Source organism: Leptinotarsa decemlineata, unplaced genomic scaffold (genome assembly GCF_025532065.1).
Source record: "Leptinotarsa decemlineata unplaced genomic scaffold, Ldec_3_MD MMD2_tig00026314_RagTag_RagTag, whole genome shotgun sequence".
Classification (NCBI taxonomy): Eukaryota; Metazoa; Arthropoda; class Insecta; order Coleoptera; family Chrysomelidae; genus Leptinotarsa; species Leptinotarsa decemlineata.
This window is the reverse complement of record NW_027412684.1, coordinates 13,061,944-13,087,126: the sequence shown is the minus strand read 5'-3', so window position 1 is coordinate 13,087,126 and position 25,183 is coordinate 13,061,944. Positions and strand designations below refer to the sequence as shown.

The following is a 25,183-nucleotide window of genomic DNA, read 5'->3' as shown; positions in this document are numbered from 1 at the left end:
TTCCGTGGAATGACTACTTTATTGGCTGATTTACAATATATTCTTCTTAGAATAATGATAATACCCAATCCCTTTATTGGATTCAGCCAACGGTTATTTTTATATTCAGGGATTCTTCAGAAGGGCTTGACGTATTTGTGTCTGGCACTAAAACGAAAAAAATATCAATGAAAATTCAAGAATTTGAAACAAATGGAATCGAATAATCTACAACTTCCTAGCTGTAGAGTTATAATACTCGTACATGATACTCACTTCAGAGTTACTAACATCATGAATGACACTTATTATTTCCATGTTTCTTCATCAACACACCATAATTTTATAAGTGATGAATTCAACAATATAGAAAAATGGCACATGTCCCGTGAACCCATCATTATTTCATGGGCTAAAATGTGTGGTACGCTAATATTAATTAGAAATAATCCCACTGAGAGGTGGAAATGTATTGAATGTAAGTGAATTATAACCTATCATTTTGCGTCACCACAAATTTTGTTGCCCAGTTTTTTGAAAATATTCGTATCCCGAAATATTGAAAAAATGTTGAAGTACAGTATTCATGATGATAGTAACTGAAGTAATTATATTTTATATTTTCAAAAATAAATTTCTAGCATGTCTCAATTCTTTGAGTACTCAATTCGAAACAATCCAGAAAAAATATCTCACAAAGCTTGCTAGGCAATTGAAGGATTCTGTTGTCTTTACAAGGATATAATCAATTGTTTTCGAATATTAAGGATGGTGAGACAAATGATGTTCTATGGAAATTCGTGGTCTCTTAAAGAATCGTTTAAAAATTCTGCTAAAATAAGTGCTGATATGTTTCTGTTTGAAAACTTTCTATACGAATCCACGTGTGAAAATATTTACCTCAAAAATGTATAGCCTTAGTAGTTTGTTCTTTGTTTCTCTTTACTTTCGGTAGGAGCTTTTTCTGTCTTTGTGTCCTTTCGATTGGCACATCGAAATCTACAAAATATTAATTTCAGCAGAATTAATTGAATTTTCCATTGAGGAAACAAAGGAGAATACAAGGTTGTGCAAAACCTCTTCAGCAAACGAATATCTTTGCTGAGACAGGGACAACAAAATTTATGGTAACATGAAATGATAGGTAGGTACATAGGAATTGTCAACAGAGAAATAAACATCGATTAATTATTGGAGTGGAATCAAATGTGATGATTACGTTAAAATTAAATTTGGCTTATTCTGAGGCCTTAAAATTTTCATAGAACATATTTTGAATCTCTCACAGAAGACATTCCGGCACGTCTAAAACATAAAGATGAATATTATATATCTCAATCTGATGCGCTTGAGTATTTCAAAATGGCGAATTTTTTTTGCATTATAATAATGGCCGCGAGTTTGCGTCAGATCGAAATCGTCAGATTATGGAATGGTAGCTTTTTTTTGTTGCACTCAACACCCCCTTAGAAAATCTGACGCACTCGATTGAATTTTATTTTTTTTCACTGTTAACCCTTACGTACAACCACCCACATCATGCAAACGATCAGATTAACATACCAACATTATTAAAAATATGTATGACATTGATGCTATCAATATCTGACGCGCTCGAGTATGTCCATGCAACAGTATTTTTTTACATATTTAAAAATCTATAGCGGCTTCTCCCACCGAAAAAAAGGTATATATTATATAACATTTCTTTCTTCTTATCGAGTAACTCCCAATTTTGCATCGTGGGCTCCCCTGCTACAGTGTTTCCCAGATAAAACCGGCAAAACTACGTTGTTTGATTCACTTTATATATGATTTCCTTCTTTTCAACGATTTTGTTGATAGTGGGGTACAATTCAGTAGTTTTTCTTGAAGCAAACATACTGAATAATTTGTTTAATTTCTCCTGAGTTAGTGGGTCGGAGATATATGAACGCAAATTCCGAGTGAACTGCAGAACTATTTTGAGTAATAAATTATACTGCGTCTTTGATTTGAGTAATTCTTAAATTCACATTCCTTCAATTTGAAGTCTAACTACTTTCCGTCTATGATATTCACGATAGATTTGAAGAAAGAAAAATCAATATCGATATTGAAAATACAAAAACATATTAACATTTTATTCGTCTAGAGTTCCTTTTGACACTAACAGTCGTACTAAGCTCGTCAATTCGTCGTATGATTCGTAAGCCTGCTGTTGCAAGAAATCATATCTTTTAGCAGTCAATTCGACCATCTTCTCTAAGTTGCGATGGGTGTATTGATACCCACTCAAACTAGAAGTAGAACAGATCTGAGAATGAGTCCTTACAGCCTCAACGCTGACTGTAGGAACCATATTGACCTGTGTCAGATAGTCAAGCCTGGATTTGAGAAAGTCGACTTGCTTCAGAGACAAACCAATCAGAGACCTCGAACTCATTTTCCCATGGATTCCTTCATTGCATTCCAATACTTTGTGAGATGATTTCCTGCTCTGGGGTATATACCCGCGATCTACAATGTTAATTTTACTTCCCGAACCGAGTATATCGTTGGAAATCGTTACTTTATCGACAAAATGTCTATTTGAGCACTTCATACCGAGTTCATACCGTGTGTTGATGTCTGCGAGCTGATTCACATGGGCCTTAGTTGACTGGAGTTCTTTCTCCATGCTGCCGATGGTTTCTTGGAGCTTGAAACGTTTCTCGTTGGTCATCACCAGGTTGGTTTCCAGTTCACGAACTTCTTTCTCTAGCTTGTTTATTTGTCGTTCTCTGAGATCAATCTTTTCCTGGAGCTCTTTTATTAGTCTGTCCTTCATTTTGCCTTCTTTTGTCACCTGTGAAATGGAAATAACTGTATTCCCCAGTTTGATTCACAAGAGAGAGTAGAACTGCAAAGTGATTCAAAAAATAATATTTTCAGTCGGATTTCACAGTTGAGTAAGTTTTGTATGGAAACAATACATTTCCAAAAATCTTCGTGTATGAATATTTCTAAAAGAATATTGAACAGTTGTACCAATCCTATAATTATTGATAACAATTTAATAATATAACGAAAATTTATCGTGTATAAACATGTTCAAATTATTCGAAAAAATGTAGCACCCCTCATTGGTGTTAGATTCAAAATCAGGAACTATATTCCTCTTAAGTTTTTGAAAAAAATATTTTTCAATCTTATATACTCAAAACTAAACAAGTAATTTCTATTTCGGGAATAGTCAATAAATCCACAATAAAACCTTCGAAATCTTCAGAAAATATAACTATTAAATGCATATATGAACTATCATACTCTGAACTAATTGTGAATTTGTATGAACCAAATTATTTTCAGATTTGAAAACACTATACAATCAAAAAATTTGTTGTTTCATTCATTCAAAAACAAATGAAAAATTTCAAACAGAAAAGTCATTGAAATCAATACGTCATAACACTAGACATACAAAATTACTATCAGTTAGTAATTTCAAATCTAATTTTGGACAGAAATGAATTTATCATGATGCCATTATAATTATAATATATAATACTATTCCTGAAGAAAAAAACTGAAACTGCTCTCAAGTTCAAAATCAATTGAAAAAGTATTTAATGAACTAAAGTAAAAATACAGAATATGATTTTCATATAGTCAGAATCATCTTATTTTCACATCAATTATGAAATTTCCACATTTGACGTATTGCCCATATTGATTATTATTTTACCCGGATTTATTTTATTCAATTATTCATAATATTTATGAATAAAATAAGTCATAAAATCGAAAATATTTCAGATATTTTGTCTAGTATATGTCAGACAGTTTTCTGTATCTCTGAATTGTAAACATTGAATTTGAATACTTCAATATATGAAACGATGAATAATTCATTCAATGTTTCACCTAATAACCAAATAAATTATGCAAAAAAAATCGAATCAAATGTTCGCTATGTAATACATTAGTGAAAACCACACTCAAATCGGTTGATATATTTTTCAGAGTAGCGCGCACAAGTTCACAAACAAGCGCAGCAGATACAGCTAATAAGCTTCACATAAATTTTCAACAATCACACAACATACTTGTACCTATATGAACTTCATAATGTTGCCAAAGCTAAGGAGTCCCAATCATCTACAAAAATATACGTGTGAAATATACACGGGTTGACAAGAGCGCCCCTAGCCGTGAAACACCTGAACTAAACAAGGAATATCACGAGTACTTTTATTCGAAAGTTTAGGAAAGCTTGACAAATCATCCTTTGCTCATAACGTAGAACTTTTTATATTTAATATGACAAGAAATTATCAGCTGAAATCAAAGTATGCACGATGCACTGTAGTGAGTAAATTTAGGTTGGGTTGCCGTTATGTGGAATTTCATTCTGACGAATGCAAGTGTTTACCCGAATGCAACTGTTTCATCGAACACGTTCTGAGTGCATCATACATCAACTCACCTCTGCCAGAACGGTCCTCATTTCCTGCGAATACCTCGTCAAACTCTCTTTTTCGATAACCAACTCGTCCCTGGATGCTTTCAACACTCCCGCCATATTTTCCCTGTACCTCAGCAAATTCTCCATCTCATTTATCTGCTTACTCTGTTTCTCGATGACGTTCTCGCAATGGAGTATCTTCTGTTCACTTTCAAGAGACTTCCTCATCAGCTCCGTCAGTTTTGCTCTGCCTTCTTCCACCATCTTCTGGAGATTTTCCGTCGGACATTTCTGATTGAGTTCTTCGAGGTGCTCCTGGCGTACTTTCAGCTGCCTGATTTCAGATGTAAGTTTTCCCACCTCCTGGGACCTTAAAGCGAGGAATCTAAAGGTTACTTACAAAGGTCTTGGGTAATACCTCAAATTTAATTGCTCGATACGATACAATGAAAACTTTGTAAACTGGCAAGTTAATTGCAATTGCAACAGTTTATAGTGGAAAATATTTCTAACAATACAGTTGAATGCAAAAAATCAATATCTATCAAAAACACCCACCAATATTCAATTAATATTGAATAATCTTGGCGATTCTCCACTGAAACAGTGATACTATTCGGAGTATTGTCCTTATTGTTCAGAAGTTTAGAGACACAATGGTTGTTAGTACTAGGTTCTGGAGACAACTCAGTAATATAGGGAGAAAATGTATACGAGAATGTATGCACCAGGTCCTGAATATCCAAATAAGATGAAATGAGAGGAAAACCTGGCATAAGTCCAACCAAATCAACAGCAGTAGCATTCTCCAGAAGGACCAAAATTCCTGAGGGAGATTAAATATCCAGGAGTGATACTAAGTCACATACTTATCTGGAATAAATATCTGTAGGTAGATATTTCCAACAGATGTGAAAGCACCCAATTTAGACAGTATGAAATGGAATTTATTATGGCAGTGAAGCTGGCCAAAGGGACTTACGAGAATATATGGAGGCTAAAACCAAACATAACTCATTCCTGAAATACAATAGTGAATGAGCTCATCATATATACATCTTCGGTTTGGTACCTGAAGATGAAAAAAGTTGATGAGATTTCCTCCAGTAATGGTCGAAATGATAGATATAAACGTCCCCAATTCCGAACATTCTCAAGGAGAAAGTTCTGAAGATCGATAGTTTTGATTTTTATTCATTTTTTTGGTTCACAAAGCAGTTTGAAAATTAATACACTATTGGAAAGCACACGATAGAAAAGTAGAAAATTGAACGCACGAGGTATGAAAAATAAAAATAAAAATATATAGTTACTTCTCAGATAATTTCTGCTCACTTTCAAACAGTAACTGTTTGTATCTCAGAACCACATCATGCTGGAGCATTACATTTTTTTCCGTTTCTGTGGGTACTTTATTCTTATTACTTTCCTGGAAAAAAAACGGAAAATATATAAAAAGACAATATCAAATTTTATATTTATTTCACAGAAAAAATTGAATCAACGTTATTCATATCGATTATTTATAACACACTCCAAGTCTTCCTTCATTTATTATTTTGATGAATGAACCATTTCATTTTCCACCTTCTGAAAAGTGATAATAAATAAAAATTAAATTGAATTTCCAATAGTTGAAAGAAATTAAATTGAAGTCCTAAACATAACTGAAACTCGAACAATAAACTGAGTAATATTGTGTCTAGTTCAATCAAATTGAATTGAGATTTTTATAATTTAAGTTACATATCACATGGAGAAATCCTAGTAATATTGATGTTGAATGATAGTGATGTTTTAATGAACTCTGTGATTGTAACTATATCATCTAGCGTAGAATTATTTCAAAACATACGCTGCTTTCAAACATCAGAACTGCAAAACCCATCTCGACACTCGTTTTAATGAAAAAATTTGCATCATCAGGAGAGAAATTGAATTTCTATACTCTAAATGAGTTTGGAGAGATTGAGAATGTGATAGAGGAAATGAATTATTAATTTTCTGACTGATTGTTGTTCAAACTTTCAACAGGATCATAATTTGATTTTATTAAAAAAAAATGTTGATACAAATTATTGAAAAATTAATTTATAAGTTGAAGTGACTCTCAACAGTGACATCCACTTGTATTCGAAAAATGTTAAGTTGCTTTTATTTGTTTCATTAACACAATACCTGATAAGATTATTTTTCTTTGTTTATTCATGAGAAATATTCATAAAAATACGATTTCAATTGACAGTCTGTATATTTTATTCACTTTCTGTATATAATTTCCAGTTTTAGTCCTGATTCACCTTTTTTATTCTCTTCGTTCATGTTGTATGATAGTTTTGATATTTTATTTACTTAAAATACATATGTTACTTAGGAAAATAGTTTTTCTTGCTAGAAAGTGTTGTCATAGAAATCAATTACAAAATTCAAGTAACGAATATCAATATCAACAATCAAATACAATCATGAATTTCATTCTAACCAACCAATATAGTCATCTGTATCAAACAAGGGATATGGTTAACCTCATTATGTCAAAAAATTTCAAATAGTTACCACCAGTGCAATAGTCTCTTTATGTAAATTATTCTCCTCTTCCAGACGTCTGATTTTGTCTTTGAACTCCTGTATGATTATATCCTTCATCATGCTTTCCGAGTATTCGTTAGCTTTAGCCGAAACACAAGTAGCATCTGAAAGTTGACACATCAGTTACGAAACTATTATAATCAATATGATATGTATTTATTCATACACATATGAGTGGTCCAACGAAAAGTATGCACCTTGCTTTTCTCCTTTTTTTGTAACTTAACGCAAAAATGCTCGGACAGGTCAATTTTGCTTTTAAGAGGAGCACATTTTTGATGTATTTTTCTAACCGTGCCTTCAACCCCCTAGCGAGGGTGAGTAACAACCCTAAAATTTTAAATGGAAAGTGGGATCGAGTGATATATCATTTGAAAGGGCACAAAATTATCTTTCCAATGATACCTAATTTGTTGTATTTCACTCAAACATGTAGGTATTATGAAGAAAAACAACTACAACCCAGTACTTTGAAATGTGTCATTGACTTAGTAGAATCCTACCTCAGCAAATGCTGAAAATGTGACCCATTTGCTTCCATACAATAATACAGATTTTGTTCAAATCTATTTCTAACATTCTGTAGCATATCAGGTGTTATACTTATAATTCGTTGGCAAAGATATTCTATGGACTCGGGCTGCGTAGGAAAACATTTATTTTTCAAGTGTCCCCAAAGGAAAAATTCTAAAGGCGATAAATCAGGTGACCTGGCAGGCCATTCGATGGGGCCTCTCCTTCCAATCCACCGTCCAGGAAACCGGTCATCTAAAAACTCTCTTACCGGAGCAACATAGTGAGGAAGTGCTCCATCTTGCTGGAAATGAAGCCGATCATCATTATGATTTTGGTCATTTTCAATTATTTCTGTTATGAGAGGATCAATTGTATCTTCAAGCATGTTCAGGTAGACCTCACCAGTTAAATTTCCATGAATAAAAAGTGGCCCTACATATGACTACCTAATATGCCACACCAGACATTGATTTTTTGAGGGTACTGGACCTCTCGGAATAAGTGTGGGTTACTGTCATCCCAGTGACGGCAATTATGCCTATTCACAGCTCCACTCAAAAAAAATGTACTCTCATCGGAAAAGCACGTGTTGAATGATAGGTGCGGATCATCAATTAGTAGCTGGCTCAGTTGTTCACAAAATTGCAGCCTTCTACCAGGATCATCTTCATTGAGTTCCTGTACTAATTTAATTTTGTACGGATGAAATTTATAGGCTTTTAATATCCGTATTCTGGACGAACGGGAGACACCTGAGGCTGCGGCAAGCTGACGGGTACTTTAAGTATGATCCAATTCAACATGTCCCAAAACAGCGACTTCCACTGCTTCATTTCTGATCGGTTTCCGTGGCTGGTGTCTCACATTACAGACAGATCCGGTATCGACAAACTTTTGGACTAACTTGGCAACGTACGAATCATTCACATTTTTCCCGGGATGACTGTTATTAAAGAGGCGAGTAGTAAGTCTAGCACAACTATTATGTTGATAATAAAGTTTAATAATTTCAACTCGTTCAGGAATGGAATAAACCATTTTTACAGTAAAGTTGAAATAATTTCAAAAGCAACCGAACTGAATCAATGAACGTTTGCCTAAATTTTTTTTGTACATTTATCTGCTGTTGTTATTTGAACCAAAAAACGCACGAGAGAAATTGAGGAAGTAGTAGTGATAAAAATGCCGTTTTTTCCACATTTTCATTAACACCAAAAATATCGAGTAAATGTTCTTGCTTTTTTTATAACTATTCAAGTAAATACAACAAATTAGGTATCATTGGAAAGAGAATTTTGTGCCCTTTCAAATGATATATCACTCGATCCCACTTTCCATATAAAATTTTAGGGTTGTTACTCACCCTCGCTAGGAGGTTGAAGGCACAGGTAGAAAAATACATCTAAAATGTGTCCCCCTCAAAAGCAAAATTGGCCTGTCCGAGCATTTTTGCGTTAAGTTACAAAAAAAAGAGAAAAGCAAGGTGCATACTTTCCGTTGGACCACTCTATATAATTCGTTGAAATGTGAAGGAACAGAAACAAAGTAAGAGAATGTGCTGAATAAGCGACATTTGCATAAATACGTACCTTTTCCCCAAACTATGCTGTTACTGACCATATCCATGGTTTCTTTATTCTCAAGTCCCATTCGAGCCAAATGATCCTCCATCTCCTTACACTTTTCTGTGACTTCGTTCTTCTCGACCGTCATTTTCTCTAAAGCCTCTTTGGTATCCTCCAGCTCCTTTCTCACCTCATCGAGGTTCTTCTGCAACGTCTCTTCAGTGAAAAACCGTTGTTCTTTCGCCTCAGCCAGCCTAAAAGAAGAAAATATATCATATCAGTTCTGCGTCCAAACATCAAAGACTGCGGACTGATCTCACCTGCGCAGTCAGTCATCTATACCAGCAGATGTTTGGATCGATTGGTGGGATTTTGTCATGGATGTGGACAGTTGAAAGATAAGTCCAGTCGGGAAAGCCGTTTCGTGGCGAATTACTCGCAGAAAAAATTAGAATAAATATTTCGAGTAGAAAGAGAAAACTTGGTGAGACTTAATTTCAGAAAGTTAAATTTTTCTCATTCGAGAAAATGAATACTTACTGACAACGCAATTTGAATGCAATGAAGAACAGAAATTGTTTAGGAGATAGAAAATAACAAGTGAGTAGGAACGTAACAGGCTTGAAACAATTCTAATTTGATGAGTTCAAAATTGATACAGCAAACATAATCAGAGTATGCTATGGAAGTATCCACTAGAAAATGAATTAGGTCATACTAGAAAACAGAGCAGAGTATTGAAAATGAAAATAAATAATAAAAGATATCCACAGGGTTATATAAATGAAACTCAATCAGTCGTAATCCCTTTCCCAAACATCTAAATAATGTTTCGAATCATCACCATTATTATCTGATAGTTAAAATTGGAATCCCTGGCCTAAAATGAATCTAACGAAAATACATTTCACACATAAGAACCAAACAATTTCACGTTGCGTGTTTCACTTACCAAGGTGGCATCATCAGGTAATCATCAGCTTTTTCCTGATGATGCTAACTTGGTCAGCAAAACGCGTGTCACGAGATAATGTTTTTGTTCTGGTGTGGAGAAATTAGTGGAATCATTTTTGTTGATATGATTATTTTCGTATGGATATATCTTCGGCCAGAGAAGGATCATGGAGGAGGATCAGTTCGAAACGTTTATTTACAGTTTTTGACATGGGACTCTAGTTACATTGGTTGAGGGGGCCTTCTATAGGTTCTTGCCTCTTCAGGGAGGGGGATCATAAGTGAAAATAATAACAATTGTATCAAGCAATAAGTCAGAAAAGTGATTCAACATAAAGTGGATCAATACCTATAACGAGGAATGTATTGCCCTCCAAAAATAATTTGTCAGGTGGATGTTAAACGGCTATTCATGAAGTCAGTCCAGCCTTGGACTGTAATAACTCAGAATCAGATATTTCTGAAATGGGCTCCAATATCTCAAAATTGTGATGCAATATTGAGTGAACAAATAGTTACATGTTAATTTCCACCAAGATCTTCCAAAAACAAAAGTGAATCTAATTTGAACACAGCGATCTACACAACCAGAATATTCGCTATTTGAGAGACAATATTGCATTCAAAAAACGCCTAGTCCTGTATTGGAACTTCCAACTGAATTATCCTTGATTGCTGAAAGGACTTTAAGGAATTTTCAAGAGTGTGACGGTAGCCGGTTGGGTTGACGTGGGTATTTGCTTAACTCACCCAATCCACCGCTTTGTGAACCGGTGGTTCGAACCACAAGGATGGACGATCAATTTTCACTTCCTACCATCCAACTCATGTTAGGAATCACACGTTAAAAGGTGAGACCTTCTTGGTCCTTAGCTCGCACAACAGATGTTGATGTTAATCAGAAAATAGGGTTGGACGAATACTATCTAACCAAACAGTTACCCACAATAATGCTCACATGTTTAGACTCAATTGCATAATTATTTCAGCCAAAGCGAGATTGCATTTTGACACTTTATGAGTTGGCTCAACATTGCAATTGGATCTCTTGTACGCGTCACAAAATTTTAGAGATCTATAGTCACGAATATGTATTATACATTAGTAGTATAGCTAACGTGGTTCTAGTTACGATGTAACCCATGCCATCGAGTTCTCTATCGAGGTCGTTAGGGGTGTGATGGTTTGGGGTGAAGAAGTTTGTCAAAAAGGCCTTGTTTATGAAGAACAATGGTGACAATGTGAGAGTTCTCGAGCAACCCTTGTTCTTGTAGATTGTCAATAACCAGAGGGTGTATATATGTGCTGTACATTTAATCAATGTGTCAGTACTAAAATTATTCATTTTATCATTATTTTGAAGTTTATCCCTGTTATAAACGTTCTTGTTCCTTGTTAATAATAAAGAATATCGTATTTGTACAAGTTGAATGATTGCATATCGTATATTGTATACGTATGATGTATTGCTATAGTGAGTTTATTATGGGTTTTGAGTTTTGCAAATCACCCACTCACTGTTATTGATCTTGCATATAGGCAATAATACTAACTGAATTGAATGCAAATATCATACAGAGCTGTGACGCGTATATGATATTTTCTGGAACTTCTGAGCCAATTCATAAAACGGCAAAATGATTCACAACTCACTATTTTCTGTTTGAAAATTGAATCTCTATTAGTGTATTAAATCAAAATTGTTGAAAATTGCCAACTGTCATTTGTCTGATATAATCGCAGCAACATTTCCCGGAACTGATCCAAGTTTTCTCTTCCCACAAAAATTTTTCAGCGACTATTCATACAAGTTGCAAAAAAAAGTTCCATTCCTAGACGGTAGGTTGTATCATGAATTGAGGTACCATTACTAAGAGCTACATTTATATCACTCTACATATATATAGTATTACTTCACACAGTTATATAATTGGATACGGAATTAAAAGTTCTGAAAAAGCCCTCAGCGTAATCTGAATCAAGCACCTTGTTTCAAATGTGCTCTTATCGGCTGTCAATTTCTGCAACATGTTCTCTTGATGCTTCAAGTTCCTCGTCAGTTCTTCTTTTTCTTTGTTCCATTGCGCTTCCTTGTGCTTTGCTTGGTCTTGGAGAAGCCTAAAAATGAAAGAATATTGCCATACGATTCCCGTTACTATCAAAATATTTTGGCAAAACTCAGTGTGTCAGTATAAAAAAGTCAGGCATTGTATGTAGAGAAATTCACAATGAGTTTGATAATTTTTAGAATTTCTGTGGAAAATTACTATTGAAAAAAATTTCATTTGACGTAATTCAAATTGAAAATATAGCCATAGGAATCTCACTACTGATAAAATCTTTGAGCAAAACTCATAGTGTATACCAAATTTTATTTTTAGCCTCTCTTAAGCTAATTACTCGCTATATGGTATCGTTAAGCAATTTTCGGCTAATTTTTCTCTACGAATTCCAATTGAACTAAATTAAACCATTGGTAGTGGTAATGAACGCAATGTTCGACGTTGGTTTGCAAAATTTTGTTCCAGACATTCCAATCTCGAAGATGAGCCTCGACGTGGTCGACTGACAGTAATTCAGGACGAAGATTTGAGGATTTTGGTGGAGACTGACTCATCACAAACTGTGTGAAGAATGGCGAAAAAAACTAGGATTTAGCTCGTATGCAGTTTTTGATGGTTCAGAACGTACTGAAAAAGTTGACGAGCTCGAAAAGTGGTTGCCACATAATTCGAATGATTGACAGAAATTGCGACTTTTCGAAGTCGTTTCCTCTTTCCTTTGTCACAACCAACGATTCTCTTTTTGAATCAGAACGTCACGTGTAATGAAAAGTGGATCCTCTATGTCAATAGGAGAAATTCAAGACAGTGGTTGGACACCCAGGCACTTCCCAAAAGCGAAAACCCACCAAAAAAGAACACGGTTACTGTATGGTGGTCGGCAGCAGGTGTGATTCACAATAAGTTTCTGTTATTGTGAAGAAATCGACGAAATGGCCGGCACTGGCCAACAGAAGAGGTCCGATCCTACTCAACGACAACGCTTGTTTTAAAAATCACCGTCCGAAAATTAAATGAATTGAGCGTCGAAATTCAACCCCTCACCGTAGTTTTCAGACCTCTCGCCAATCGACTACCATCTTTTCAAGCACTTCGATGACTTCCTTACCGGTAGAACCTTCGCCAATCAGGAACAGGCAAAAATGGCCTTCGTCGACATCGAATACCGAGCACACAATTTTATGGTAATGAAGTTATTTGACTTGTGTTACGTTGGCAGAAGCACACTGATTCAAATGATGCTTATTTCGATTGAATTGAAAAAGTAGGTACTCATTGAAATATTACAGTTTGAAGCAGACTCATAAAAATAAACAAAACTTTCGAAACAACCTATTATTTTCACTTGTATACTATATTGGGTCTATGTTGACTTATGCGAAAAATATATTCTGACAATTGGTACTAACATAGCGCAAAAAACGGAACACGGATGTCTTTCGGCTATTTTTTTAAGTAGAAATGTGTCCCTCTGAACAATAAAATTGAAGCATTTCACGATTTTTTTAATTTAAATATGAAATTACTTCTGTTGGGTGGTTTGTTTGAACTATTTTGTAAAAAAAATATATATCTATTGTTAATTACATCTGTTTTGTTGTTCATTTTCAAATCAGGTTGGAGAAGTGGTTGAATTAATAAGATTGAAAAGATCCTTTTTTCAATTTCACGTTATAGAGTAACATTTTTTGAATCATTTTATTGCTTGGTATTGTGATGGATATATCAATTGATTTATTTAGATGTAGAGAAATTTTTCCACATATTTCATTGACATAAGTTTTAACATCAAACAAGCCATCTAACTACAAAATTGATAATTTGTTGCCTGAAGTTGCAGTAGGTTTGTAGTCAGTTGATTAACACTACAACTTTTTCAATTATTTGATAGCCACCATTATGATCTTTTTACTAAAAAATCATCAATCATCAGAACCCATATTTTCATTCGACAGTTTTACCTGAAATTCTTCAGCCTCGATAACCTTCACTCTTGACCATTATCATCCCTGTGTAGCACCAAAAATCATCAACTCACCTGACTTTTCTGTTCAATTCTGTATTAAGAGCTTCAGCCGATTTCCTTTCGTTCTCCAACTCAGCTATTTTATTTCTCAACATTTTTGAATTTTGCGCATTGGTATTGTTCCTATTTTTATAATCTGTTGCAGACTTTCTTTCATACTCAAGTTCCTGTTCTAGTTTCTGAAAATGTTATTATAGAATAAAAATTGCTAATGCAATGTACTCTCCAATATTATATATCACAAAGGATAAAATAAGTGTTTCTTTGTAAAATTCAATGTCCATATAGAAATACTGAGTGACTTTTCTGCTGGTATCTTTTTGGCAACACTGATCACACATTTGACAGATCACGCATGAATCGTGTCTTGTGTCATTGTCAAACTTGTTCAGTTTGGTCTACAATTTGACCATGAATCGACTTACGAATGAACAACGCTTGCAAATTACTGAATTTTGCTCGGTGAAGAAAGTGCATCGTGCATTTCTTCCAATTCATGGGCAGTTTCGTCGGCCTACTGAGAGAGCTATTCGGAAGCTTGTAACTAAATTTCGAACCCAGCTTACATTATTGGACATTAAACCACCAACACGCATACAAAGAGTGAAGACCGAAACAAATATTGCGGCTGTATCCGCCAGTGTTCGTGATGACCGTGAAATGTCGGTTCGCCGCCGTTCGCAGCAATTAGGCCTCTGTTACTCCACTACGTGGAAAATTTTGCGAAAGGATTAGGGTGTAAAAACTTATAAGATACAGCTGGTGCCAGAGTGGAAGCCACACGACCTCCCACAACGTCTAACATTTGGTGAATTGGCGCTGGTAAAGTTGAAGGAAGATCCACATTTTAATAGAAAAATTGTGTTCAGCGACGATGCTCATTTCTTGTTGAATGGATACGTTAACAAGCAACCACAAGCATTGCAAAAGCTAACGATACGTACCGAAAAAGTCACTGTTTGGTGTGGATTATAGGTTGGTGGCATCATCGGGCCGTACTTCTTCAAAGACGACAATGGCCGGAACGTTACTGTGAATGGCGAGCGCTACCGTGTTATGCTTGACTTTTTCTTGCCCGAAATGGAAGAATTGGACATGTCTGACATGTGGTTTCAACAAGACGATGCCACACGGCACGCGAAACAACGGCCCAATTAAGAGCCGCCTTCGGTGAACAGTTTATCTAACATTTGGGGCACGTCAATTGGCCACCTAGATCATGTGATTTAACGCCTTTGGATTATTTCTTGTAGGTTCATGTTAAGGCTCATGTCTACAAGGATAAACTAGCAACGACTGACGCTCTGAAGCATTTATACGTGAAATACCGGTCGATATGTTAGAGAGAGTGTGCCAAAATTGGACCATGCGCATGGGCCATCTAAAGCGGAGCCGCGGACAACATTTGCATGAAATCATCTTCAAACATTGAATTATATTGATCGTTCTATCGATTCCGAAAAAAAATTCATAAAATTTTTCAAATTTTTTGTGTTGTTTTCAAAATCAAATATATTTGGAAAGTTTTTTTCCTTTCGTGTAATTCAATGTTTATATGAGAGTAGTTGTTTCGAGAGAGTTTGTTTTCCAGTTCATCTGAAAGTCACTTCTTTGCATGATCCACACATTTTTTGAAATCAATTGATTTCTTCATTTCTGTGGAAGATTGTCATGTTTTATGCATAAAGATGTAGAAGTAGAAAGTCAATGAATGGCATTACGTATTGCCATCGATTAAATGAATAGATTCAACTCATTCGTGGAAAATGATCCTAATTTCATGAATGGATTGAATGCTTCATTTTGTGATATTGGTGCTAACGAGGCAGTAAGACAAGTTTCATATTCCGAAACATCGATGTCCACCTTCGAAGATGACAGTGTTCAATGTGAGTGAAATATTACTTCTTTCTTATAACATATTGTGTGAATATCTGAATGAATTACATAACGAATATTTGAAGTACAATGTTTTTGTATAATTCAATGTTTAAATGAAAATAGCTGTTTAGAGAGGGCTTTTTCTTCCTGTTTGTGTCTGAAATTCACTTCATTGCCTGATTTATACATTTTTTGTAAAGAAATTGAAACCAATTGGTCTCTGTCTTTTTTTTGGAAATTCTCAAACTTCTATGCACAAACCTTATGGAAAATGGCTTTCGGTGAATTCTGCTGATTTTTGGTTCTTTCCAATGTCCTGATCAAAAATCTCCACGGGCACAACGAAAAATAATCGACAGTTTTTGAGAAAAAAATTGCTCAAAGTCAGCAAAATGGGGCTTTTGATACTAGAACTGAAGAAATAGGCCGTGGTATTTTGCAACTTCATGCTTCTCGGAAATTGTAGCATGCGCTTTAGTAATTCTTCCATGGGTCTTGTGTCTTCACAGAACCGTTTGCTTATAATTGCAGACCATACAGGGTGACGTATAAGGACGTAATAGATTATGAGAAAGTTAGTCAATGGATATAGATATGATTATACAGAAGATGATTCAATTGATATACCGTGTTACACATATTCATAGTACAGCTTCCTTTTCTCCTTTGTTTATCTAGCTATTCTGGGAACATTGAATATGCTTACTAGCCCGTGGGTTGGGCTACCTATCGGGCGCGTTTCCAGGTGGCGGATAGGGGAACTGCCAGGGGACCGGGGGCCCTGTTCAGGAAGCCAATGTGGCCTTACGGACGGGGTCGCTGGACTCCTGGTCAGTGGCAGTAATGAGTGGGGTGAGGTTCAAAGCTCCCCAGAAGTCTTTACAAAACATGTCACTGTGTACCAGCCTACCCTAGCTAAGGTGTAAGGAATCGTGCCGACAGCTGAATGGCCGCAGGGTGATATGCGGTAACGAACGATCCCCTTGGGGAACTGGACGAAACCTCATTGTAATCAGCCTACCTCTCCCCTTGCTACTCGTGGGAACACACATGAATGAAACAAACACAAAAACAGAAACAACAAAAACAAAAACCAATCCCAAGGCTGGACAGAAGTGCTCACCTCATTCTGAGGCAGTGTCTGAGGATGAACAGAAATGTCCACCCCAATCTACCGCTTGGATTGAGGCTGGACATAGCACCTCGTGATGTAATACAATGGCCAAGGTGTAAGCGCATATGCGGCGCCGAGGCCAAAAGGAGAAAGAGAGCGAAACATTCAGAAGTGGCAGTAACTATAAGTGCACCCTCCCCCACTCCACCTCCAAGAGCCAAGGGCATTTCCTGCGGCGGGCGCCAAGAGCTCCGCCTTGAATATAGGCAAGAAACCGGCTGTCCCTGCAGGAAAGCTCCCTCACTTGTGCACCTCCACGAAGGGAACCCCAAGACAACGACAGTAATGTTGCTGCACCTTCCAAAACCTTCGCGTAGACCACCGTGAGACGCATCAAGGTTGCCAAAGAGTGTGTGTGTTTGGCGAGTCTTGGCCTACACCTGCCAATATAAAGGAGATGTCTCCTAGTGACCTGTCCACCTTCCTGGAAAGGACAGGATGGACGATGACCTAGGAGGACAACTCTTCGGGAAGATGTACAATGGGTCACATGTGGCCTAAGTGCTGTGGGTCTATACTCACCCTCTCTACTTTACAGATAGTGATACAGATGCTCACTAGACTAGACACTAGGCAATTTTCGACATATTTGTAAAACAAATTCATCTTCCGGTTTTTTTGTCGCGTATTTCTGATATGTACCGTTCTTCGATGTTTCAAACTATCAAGGTTGCAAGTGATGTTCGTGTCTCCAAACAGGCGAGTGGCTCTATACCGGATTCATCTTCATGACAGTTTTTATGATAATTGTAAATGGGTATTGTAATCTTAGTTCTCGTCAATATGGCAAATGTAGTTTACACAGCTTGTACATTTGGTACAGATTTCCAATTATCATTTCAGAATGAAAACTGCTCGAAGGTCGTAATTAAAATGTTATTGCCTTCAAATATAAAAAGGGTTGCTAGGCAACATATTACGATATCAGATACCGTAATGACGCAAATGACTAATTTAATTCACTAAACAAAATGAAAATGAATGTAGGCATATACTGTCTGTTCAAAAAAAGGTGAATTTTCATTTTCACGTAAATCTTATTAGTTTATTGATTTGTTTCTCACTTGACTTTGACTATTTTCATCTGCATTTATCTGCTTTTACCAGTTGATGAAATGATTCGTGCACATTTCTGAGAAGATACAAACTCTGAGAAAAAAAGTCATATAAAACAACTTTCAACCACTTTCAAACGCCTTTTCATTACTCAACTGCGTCTATCGCTTCATCGCTTTCGATAATGTTTACCGCTATTGCAGACAAAACTTCAAACACAAAAACCTACATAACACGAACAAAAATTAACTCGAAAAAACTTACTGGCAGCTCATGTTCTTTCATACAAATAAATAAGGTTATTTACTGAAGCAGCTTGTTGAAATACGCCAAGAACCCATTCAAAATATAACAAAACTTCATTTCAACTATACGATTACCAAAATTGTTACATTAACATTACAATAACCTTGTTGCGAACTTAAAAAAGCGGAATAACGCTCACCTGCATCTGATCCTTGAGGCCATGAATAACATTGTTAAGCTCCGCGACATATCTATCGTGCCCGCTTCTCTTATCGTCCAGCTTCCTCTGAAGCTCCTGGATAAGTTGATTCGAATCCTCTGTCAACTTCTCTTGAAACTTCAGCCTATCTTCCAGATCACTTATTTTTGTGTTAGTATTCACACTCTTCTTATCGTTTATCAAAGACTGCCAATTCTTCACTACTTCTTTAATTTTGCTATGATGTTCTTTGATAACAACATCCAGATTGCTTTGCAACTGAGCTCCTTCAGTTTTCAGTGCTTCTATCTGGTCAGTGAGATCGCTAACATCCACTTCAGACTTGACGATGCTCTCGAGGAGGTCGACAATGACGTTTCTTCTACCGAGCAGGTTCTTGCAGATCTCCATCAGCGTCCTTGGTATCTGCTCCATTGACGTCTGCATTTCTAGTATAATTTCCGGGGAAGTACTTTCTCCAGCTCCATCTCCGAGCTCGACGTTTTGACGTTGTTCGTTGTAAGGCAACAGCTTCATTTCCTCGAGGTAGACAATTTTCCCCAGCTCTTCCAACCTCTTCTTGATCTGAATCAGGTTCTGATAGAGGTCCAGCACCGGCTTTTGCTTCTCAGCTAGGTCCTTCTGCAATAAAGCCAGCCGCTTCTTCTTGTTCAGAAACTGTATTTCCAGGGTGTGCTTGTTGGTGATTTGGGTAGCGCCCAACATGGATGAACTTGGTTTGGATAATTTGCTACTGAATGATCGTGGGAGACTGTGACCAATTGTCTTTGCAGAAGATGAAGATTTTGGCGACTTCACTGGAAGGGGGATGCTTGAAGAAGGCTTGCAGGCGGGAGACCGGGTCGATGACTTGGCTGAACCCTCTCGTTTGATGGAGGGAGATTTTCTAGCGTGGTAGTTGATAGCATCGCTGGTTCCTTCTCGCTCTCTCGGGGATCCATGACTCACGGTACTAGACGACTGAAATACAGGATGACTTTTTTGAGTAAATAATAGATTTTACATTAGTTCTTTCACACAGATGCGAGAAAGTTGAAGAGTTTCAACTATCAAACGCAGAAAAAATATTTCCAGCTGAGACTCTCCGCTTAGCAATGAAACGTGAATAGATTTTGAATCATAACTGAATTCTTTGAAGAGCCACGTTGCCGAAGTTCCAATAATATTCAAACCAATTTATCGAATGACAGAGGTCGATAGAGAAGTATTTTTCTCTAAATTGTCCGTTGTGTCTGAGATATTATTGATATTATTGATTTTTTCCGTCACATATAGTAAGGAGGCATACTTGAAGACTGACTGTGAACCGAATTATCTATAAAACAATTCGTTTAGGCCAGGATCAACTCACCTACACTGTAGTATAATGGACTAACACCTATCAGAAAACAATTACCTCCCTGGCTAATACCTTGAAGAGGAGCCCCGGAGTGGTCGACCTACAGTAATACAAAACGAGGATTTGAGAAACCTGGTGGCGACTGACCCATCACAAACGATTCGTGGGATGGCGAAATAACCTGGCGTCAACTCCCACACGTTTTTTGATGATTTAAAATGCATTCAAAAGGTGAACAAGCTCGAAAAGTGAGTTCCCCACGATTTGAACAATCGACAGAAATTGTTACGTTTTGAGGTGCGTAACCAAAACGATCCTTTTTTGGATCGACTCGACACGTGTGAATAAAGAAGACGTTCAGGGCAGTGGTTTGACAGAGATGATCCACCTAGGCACTTCCCAAAGGCAAAAACCCACCAGAAGACCATGGTTACTGTTTGGTGGTCAGAGGCTGGTGTGATTCACTATAAATTTCTGCAACGGGGCCAAGCCACAGCTGAGTCTTATTATGAGTAAATCGACGAAATAAACTAAAAATTGTGTCAGCAACAGTCGGCATGGGCTAACAGAAGAGGTCTGATCCTCCTTCACGACAACGTCCGTCCGCATGTTCCACAAATCCCCACAAATCCCCAGCATACTCCTCAGACTTTTTTCCATTTGGAACTCCCACTTGGAAAATGTTTTACGCAAGACTGTCCCTATGGACATGTTGAAGGATTTTTGGTGAAACTTGGAGTGTAGGTCGCAAACAAATCCATTAGATTTATGTGATGTGTGATATGTGATCACTTATGGATCAATTGCCTCGTGACCGAAGGCTTTAAAGAAAACGGCTCAGGCGAAGGTGTCTGGCTCACAGAGAGAGGCTTTCCACATGTTTCTGGAGAGAGAGGCTAGATATACTGCATATAGACTTGTATACATTGCCAATTGCACAAATCAATTTAATGCAGAGTGCAACAGACTGCTGGTTGACACTGAAAGTCACAGCATCCTGGAAATTACCTCTGACATTATGCCTCCAACTGTCAACTGAGAACTGCCTTATAAAGTATTGGTCCCGAGTAAAGAGGACTGGATCATTCGGAAGAAGGAACTATTGAGAGAAGATAATTGTTAGTACACAGATGGATCAAAAACACTTTCAGGTTTTGGTGCAGGTGTTTTCAGTCGCAGACCCAGAACAGAGATATCCACCTGCCTAGGAACCTATGCGACTGGACAAGTGGAAATTTACGCTATTGAATTGGAGAGATTGAAAGAATACATTTCCATACAAAAGTTCATGAAAATATTTTCGAACAGGCAAGCAGCGTTGGAAGCTCTTGGCTCCTACCGAGTAACGTCTAAATTGGTAGCAAATTACCAAAAACGATTCTTCTCGATAGGAAGACTCAACAGATTATCCGTGGTATGGATTCCTGGGCATACTGGCCTGGAAGGCAATTAGTCACCTACAAAGTCGGGTGCTGCAAGCAGTTTCTCCGGACCAGAACCTGTCATTGGCATCGCTTCAGGCTTTGCCAAGCAAACATTGAACACCTGGACGGCACGGAGATTTATGGACTTTTGGTAGAATCTTTCAGGATTGGCTCACTCCAAGGCGTGTATTCACCCTCCGAAGCTCAATACCAAACAGTTGTTGGACTACAGCAGGGATGAACAACGATGTCTACCAGGTCTTCTCACAAGTCACTGTCATTTGAATCTTATGTAGAGACTCGGACTGTCGGAAGATAGAGTGTGTCGCCTCTGATTGGAAAATGATGAAATAGCAGAGTACATACTTTGTGCCTGTCCCGCTAGGGACCGAATCAGGTTTTCAAAGTCGTACTCTTACCATCTGACCTGAAAGACCACTCACCATATAAAGTAATCGGATTCGCTAAGAAGCTGAGTTTACTTAGTCAAGTCTGAGCTACCTCAAACCCTTGCTGGTTGCGGTCGAGCGTCGAATTGATCCACTTACTTTTGATCTAACCTAACCATCTTCTAAATCACCTCGAAAACTTTTCCACCGGTAGAACCTTCGCCAATAATGACCAGGCGAAAACAGCCTTCGTTGACTTCATCAAATCCCGAACAACCAATTTTTATGCTGATGGATTCAATCGACTTGTGCCACATTCGCAAAAGTGCACTGATTTAAATGGTGCTCATTTTGATTGAGTTAAATGAGTGTTCACTGTGATATTACAGTTGAAATGCACTTATATAAACGGACAAACCTTTCGAAACAATCTAATACTTTACCTCTATAAACGTTTCAATTAACAAAACCCAATTCAATATGAATAGTCAAAAATAATTGGTATTTTGTTTCATAAAGTCTAGTGTAACACCTACCATTTCTAAATGAGGAAGGCTTGATGAAAGTGTATCTCCATCCAGAAGTATTTTTTCTATCTTGACTCCTGAAACAAAGACATCTTTTCACATAATAATATAAACAGAGAGGTGAATAATTGTGGCAGTAATATTAAAAATTATAACTACAATAACCCAAAAAATAGACATGTTGATACAGGGAATTAAAAAACGTAACAAATAAACCCGTGGATGAGGCTATTGCGACCGATATTTTCAGTATCATTATCAGTGTGAAGGCCGTCAAATCGACGGCCTTCATACCCGAAAAATTGAGATATTAAAATAAACACATATCAAGTAATAAAAAAAAATCAAATGAATAGAATGAAAAAAAAAAACAGTCAAATCAGGGGAAAATTTCAATCAAAATTTTAAAGAATGACTCAGGTGGATCTGATATTTGAATTAATATTATTTACTATTCATCATCGATATATGTGTGACAATTTTTAATTTCTATTTTGAATTTAATGATAACATTGATTACATTGATATTTTATTTAACGAACAATTAACGATATATGAAATATTTGAATTTATTACTTTTGTTTTCAGTTGAATAGATATTAATATTTCATTCGAAGAGAAAATATATGTTTGATAGGTTTGATAGATTAGTAAATATTGAAGGGCACATCACCAACCCCTGGGGAACACCGTGTGAGACAAGTATCAACTCTGATGTGATATTTTCAATGTTACTGTTAGAAGATTCAGTAAGATTGTGAAGTATTCTTCGAATTTCTTTACGATAGAATGAATAGCGATAAAACAATAGATATCCACTGATGAGCTGTCACCTTTTTGAAATCCTAAAAACGTCGGAGAAAATAACGGTGATGAACATGGTATTGAAAAATTGTGAGAGTTGTTGATAGTTAGAATTACCTAAAAAAATCAATTATAATATATCATAAAAAAATCAATTGATATTAATTAATTGATTTTTTCATAATTCATCCATTTTTTTAATGAATTTACTGTACGAAAAACATCGTTTTCATAGAATCCGGTAAAATGAAACACCAGAGAAGTGGAAAAAATTGTAAATGTAATAAATCAAATTTGAGACAATTAGGAAGAATCTAATGCGTTTATCTGTCACAAAAAAATTTAACGTATCAGGAAAATACTGGAATAACAAGACAGGTTTCTTCCTTTATATCTTTTTTTTTCGAAATTGCTTACTTACCAACAGACCTTTGCTCTCTCTTCAGCAGCCACTGAAAACCAAGTCTTCAGGAAAAGATCCGTCAAGAAAAGTATTGCAGTTCAGGTGTTTGGAAGAAATTCAGATGTGAAAAAATGATGTCTATTCTGAGGAACGTATAGAGTAAACGTATAATGAGTGGAATAAATACCCAGAAGGATAACTTTGTTCGGATACACGAAGAAAATGATAAAATATTGGTCAGTGATTTTTTGAAAAAATATCTCATTTTCCGATTCCACTGAAAAATCTGAATGGAAAATGTACTGAAGGATAACCTGGGTATTATCATGTAGTAAAACAAAACCTCCATAAACTAACAGAAATCTCTAAATTTCCATTTATCGCATGCATATGAAAAGAAACCATGCATTATAGTTGAGTATGCAGAGCATTATAGAGAAATTATGCAAAGTAGTTTGTGTAAAAAAACTCGCGATGATATTTTGAATGTATTATATTTTCGCAATTCCGCTACTACTACAGCTTGACAGATGTCAAATAAATGTTTTCAAAGTTCATTTCTTTAAGGAAATTAGTTTTTCCAAAAGTGTTGTGATTTTATTTCAATAAATTATTAAAATAGTGAATCGTTACGATTCCTGGATGAAAAAATATTTTAGATGATTTCAGTCTTCATGTTCCAATAATTTACTCATCCCAATTTTTTTTCGAAAATCATTTATACTTGAAAAAATTTTTTCAGAATTCTTGCATTCACGAATTCTTTCTTGTGAGCTCAAGGGGTTTCCATACACTCCTGAATTTCTCTTTTATAAATCGAGTTCCATAACTCAAACCTTAATGTGGGTATGACTGGGGGTGTCTCGAGGCAAACGTCAAGCAACTGTCAAACTCAAAGTAATTGAATTGATATCACTTACCCTGTAATTCTTCGACGCTCCTAGGTGTCGATGATGTCATACTAATTGCACACGATTTTTTGAATTATTTTACATTATCCGAACGAAATATCCTCACAAGTGAATTTAAGACACGATGAAAATGAAGAAACTCCAAGTTAAAGTACAAACAAATGATTTTGTAAACACGAAAATGTCACTTCAGTAACGTTAGCTATCTCTTTGTTGTACGAAGTGATTTTTCACAAGGTGCGATCGATATTGGTGTGAATATCGAAGGGAGATATAACGATATTTGATATTTGAGGAATGAAATGGAATCAGTTGGAGGGGTACAGAGTGGCCAATATCTGAATTCATACTCCACTTTTTTATTTTGAAGCAGATAATTCATAGAAATAGCTAGATCTATATCTTTACGCGCATTAATGCCTACATCATTTTTGAAATAAGTCCTTCCAAGACTAATTTCTTCCCTCTTATGTTAAGCTGGGCAGGGCCTATCACCGAAGCCCCCATATATTCGGCAGGGCACGCCCGCATTATCCACCAACGACCAGTCCCCACGAGAATCATGTAATTTGATGATAATTCATAATTATTGTTGTTAGATCAAGATCTTCAGATGATGTGGTGCTGCAGGTTTTTCCGGGTTTTCCTGCAGCTGAAAAAGCAAATGCGCCACTGGAATCAATGAAGTCGC

The 25,183-nt window shown here is 36.4% G+C and overlaps 1 protein-coding gene across 5 annotated transcripts; it reads right to left on the bottom strand.

Annotated features, from left to right (window-relative positions):
- On the bottom strand, positions 1-24,682 carry LOC111506238 (uncharacterized). Of its 5 annotated transcripts, none has more exons than XM_074181651.1 (12): positions 24,502-24,682; positions 22,384-22,451; positions 18,675-19,655; positions 14,131-14,297; positions 12,016-12,147; positions 9,100-9,329; positions 6,962-7,098; positions 5,719-5,834; positions 4,427-4,790; positions 2,566-2,806; positions 880-978; positions 1-147 (listed from the first exon to the last, which is right to left on the bottom strand). In XM_074181651.1, the coding sequence occupies exons 1-11, from the start codon at positions 24,539-24,541 to the stop codon at positions 881-883; spliced, it is 2,574 nt and encodes an 857-aa protein (XP_074037752.1). In that variant the 5' UTR covers positions 24,542-24,682; the 3' UTR covers positions 1-147; position 880. The 5 variants fall into 5 exon arrangements, with proteins under 5 accessions (XP_074037752.1, XP_074037754.1, XP_074037753.1 ...); XM_074181653.1 differs by having other exon boundaries at positions 2,577-2,806; XM_074181652.1 differs by having other exon boundaries at positions 4,427-4,775.
- Positions 24,683-25,183: the final 501 nt, after the last annotated feature.

What these genes read in the sequence shown, in the direction of transcription:
- LOC111506238 (XM_074181651.1), bottom strand. Translation starts at nt 24,541, where the DNA reads ATGACATCATCGACACCTAGGAGCGTCGAAGAATTACAGG. An exon ending in GCCTTCCTCATTTAGAAATG is followed by an intron (nt 19,656 to 22,383) that starts GTAGGTGTTACA and finishes CCTGTATTTCAG; the next exon opens with TCGTCTAGTACCGTGAGTCA. An exon ending in CAGCATAGTTTGGGGAAAAG is followed by an intron (nt 7,099 to 9,099) that starts GTACGTATTTAT and finishes GTCAACTTTCAG; the next exon opens with ATGCTACTTGTGTTTCGGCT.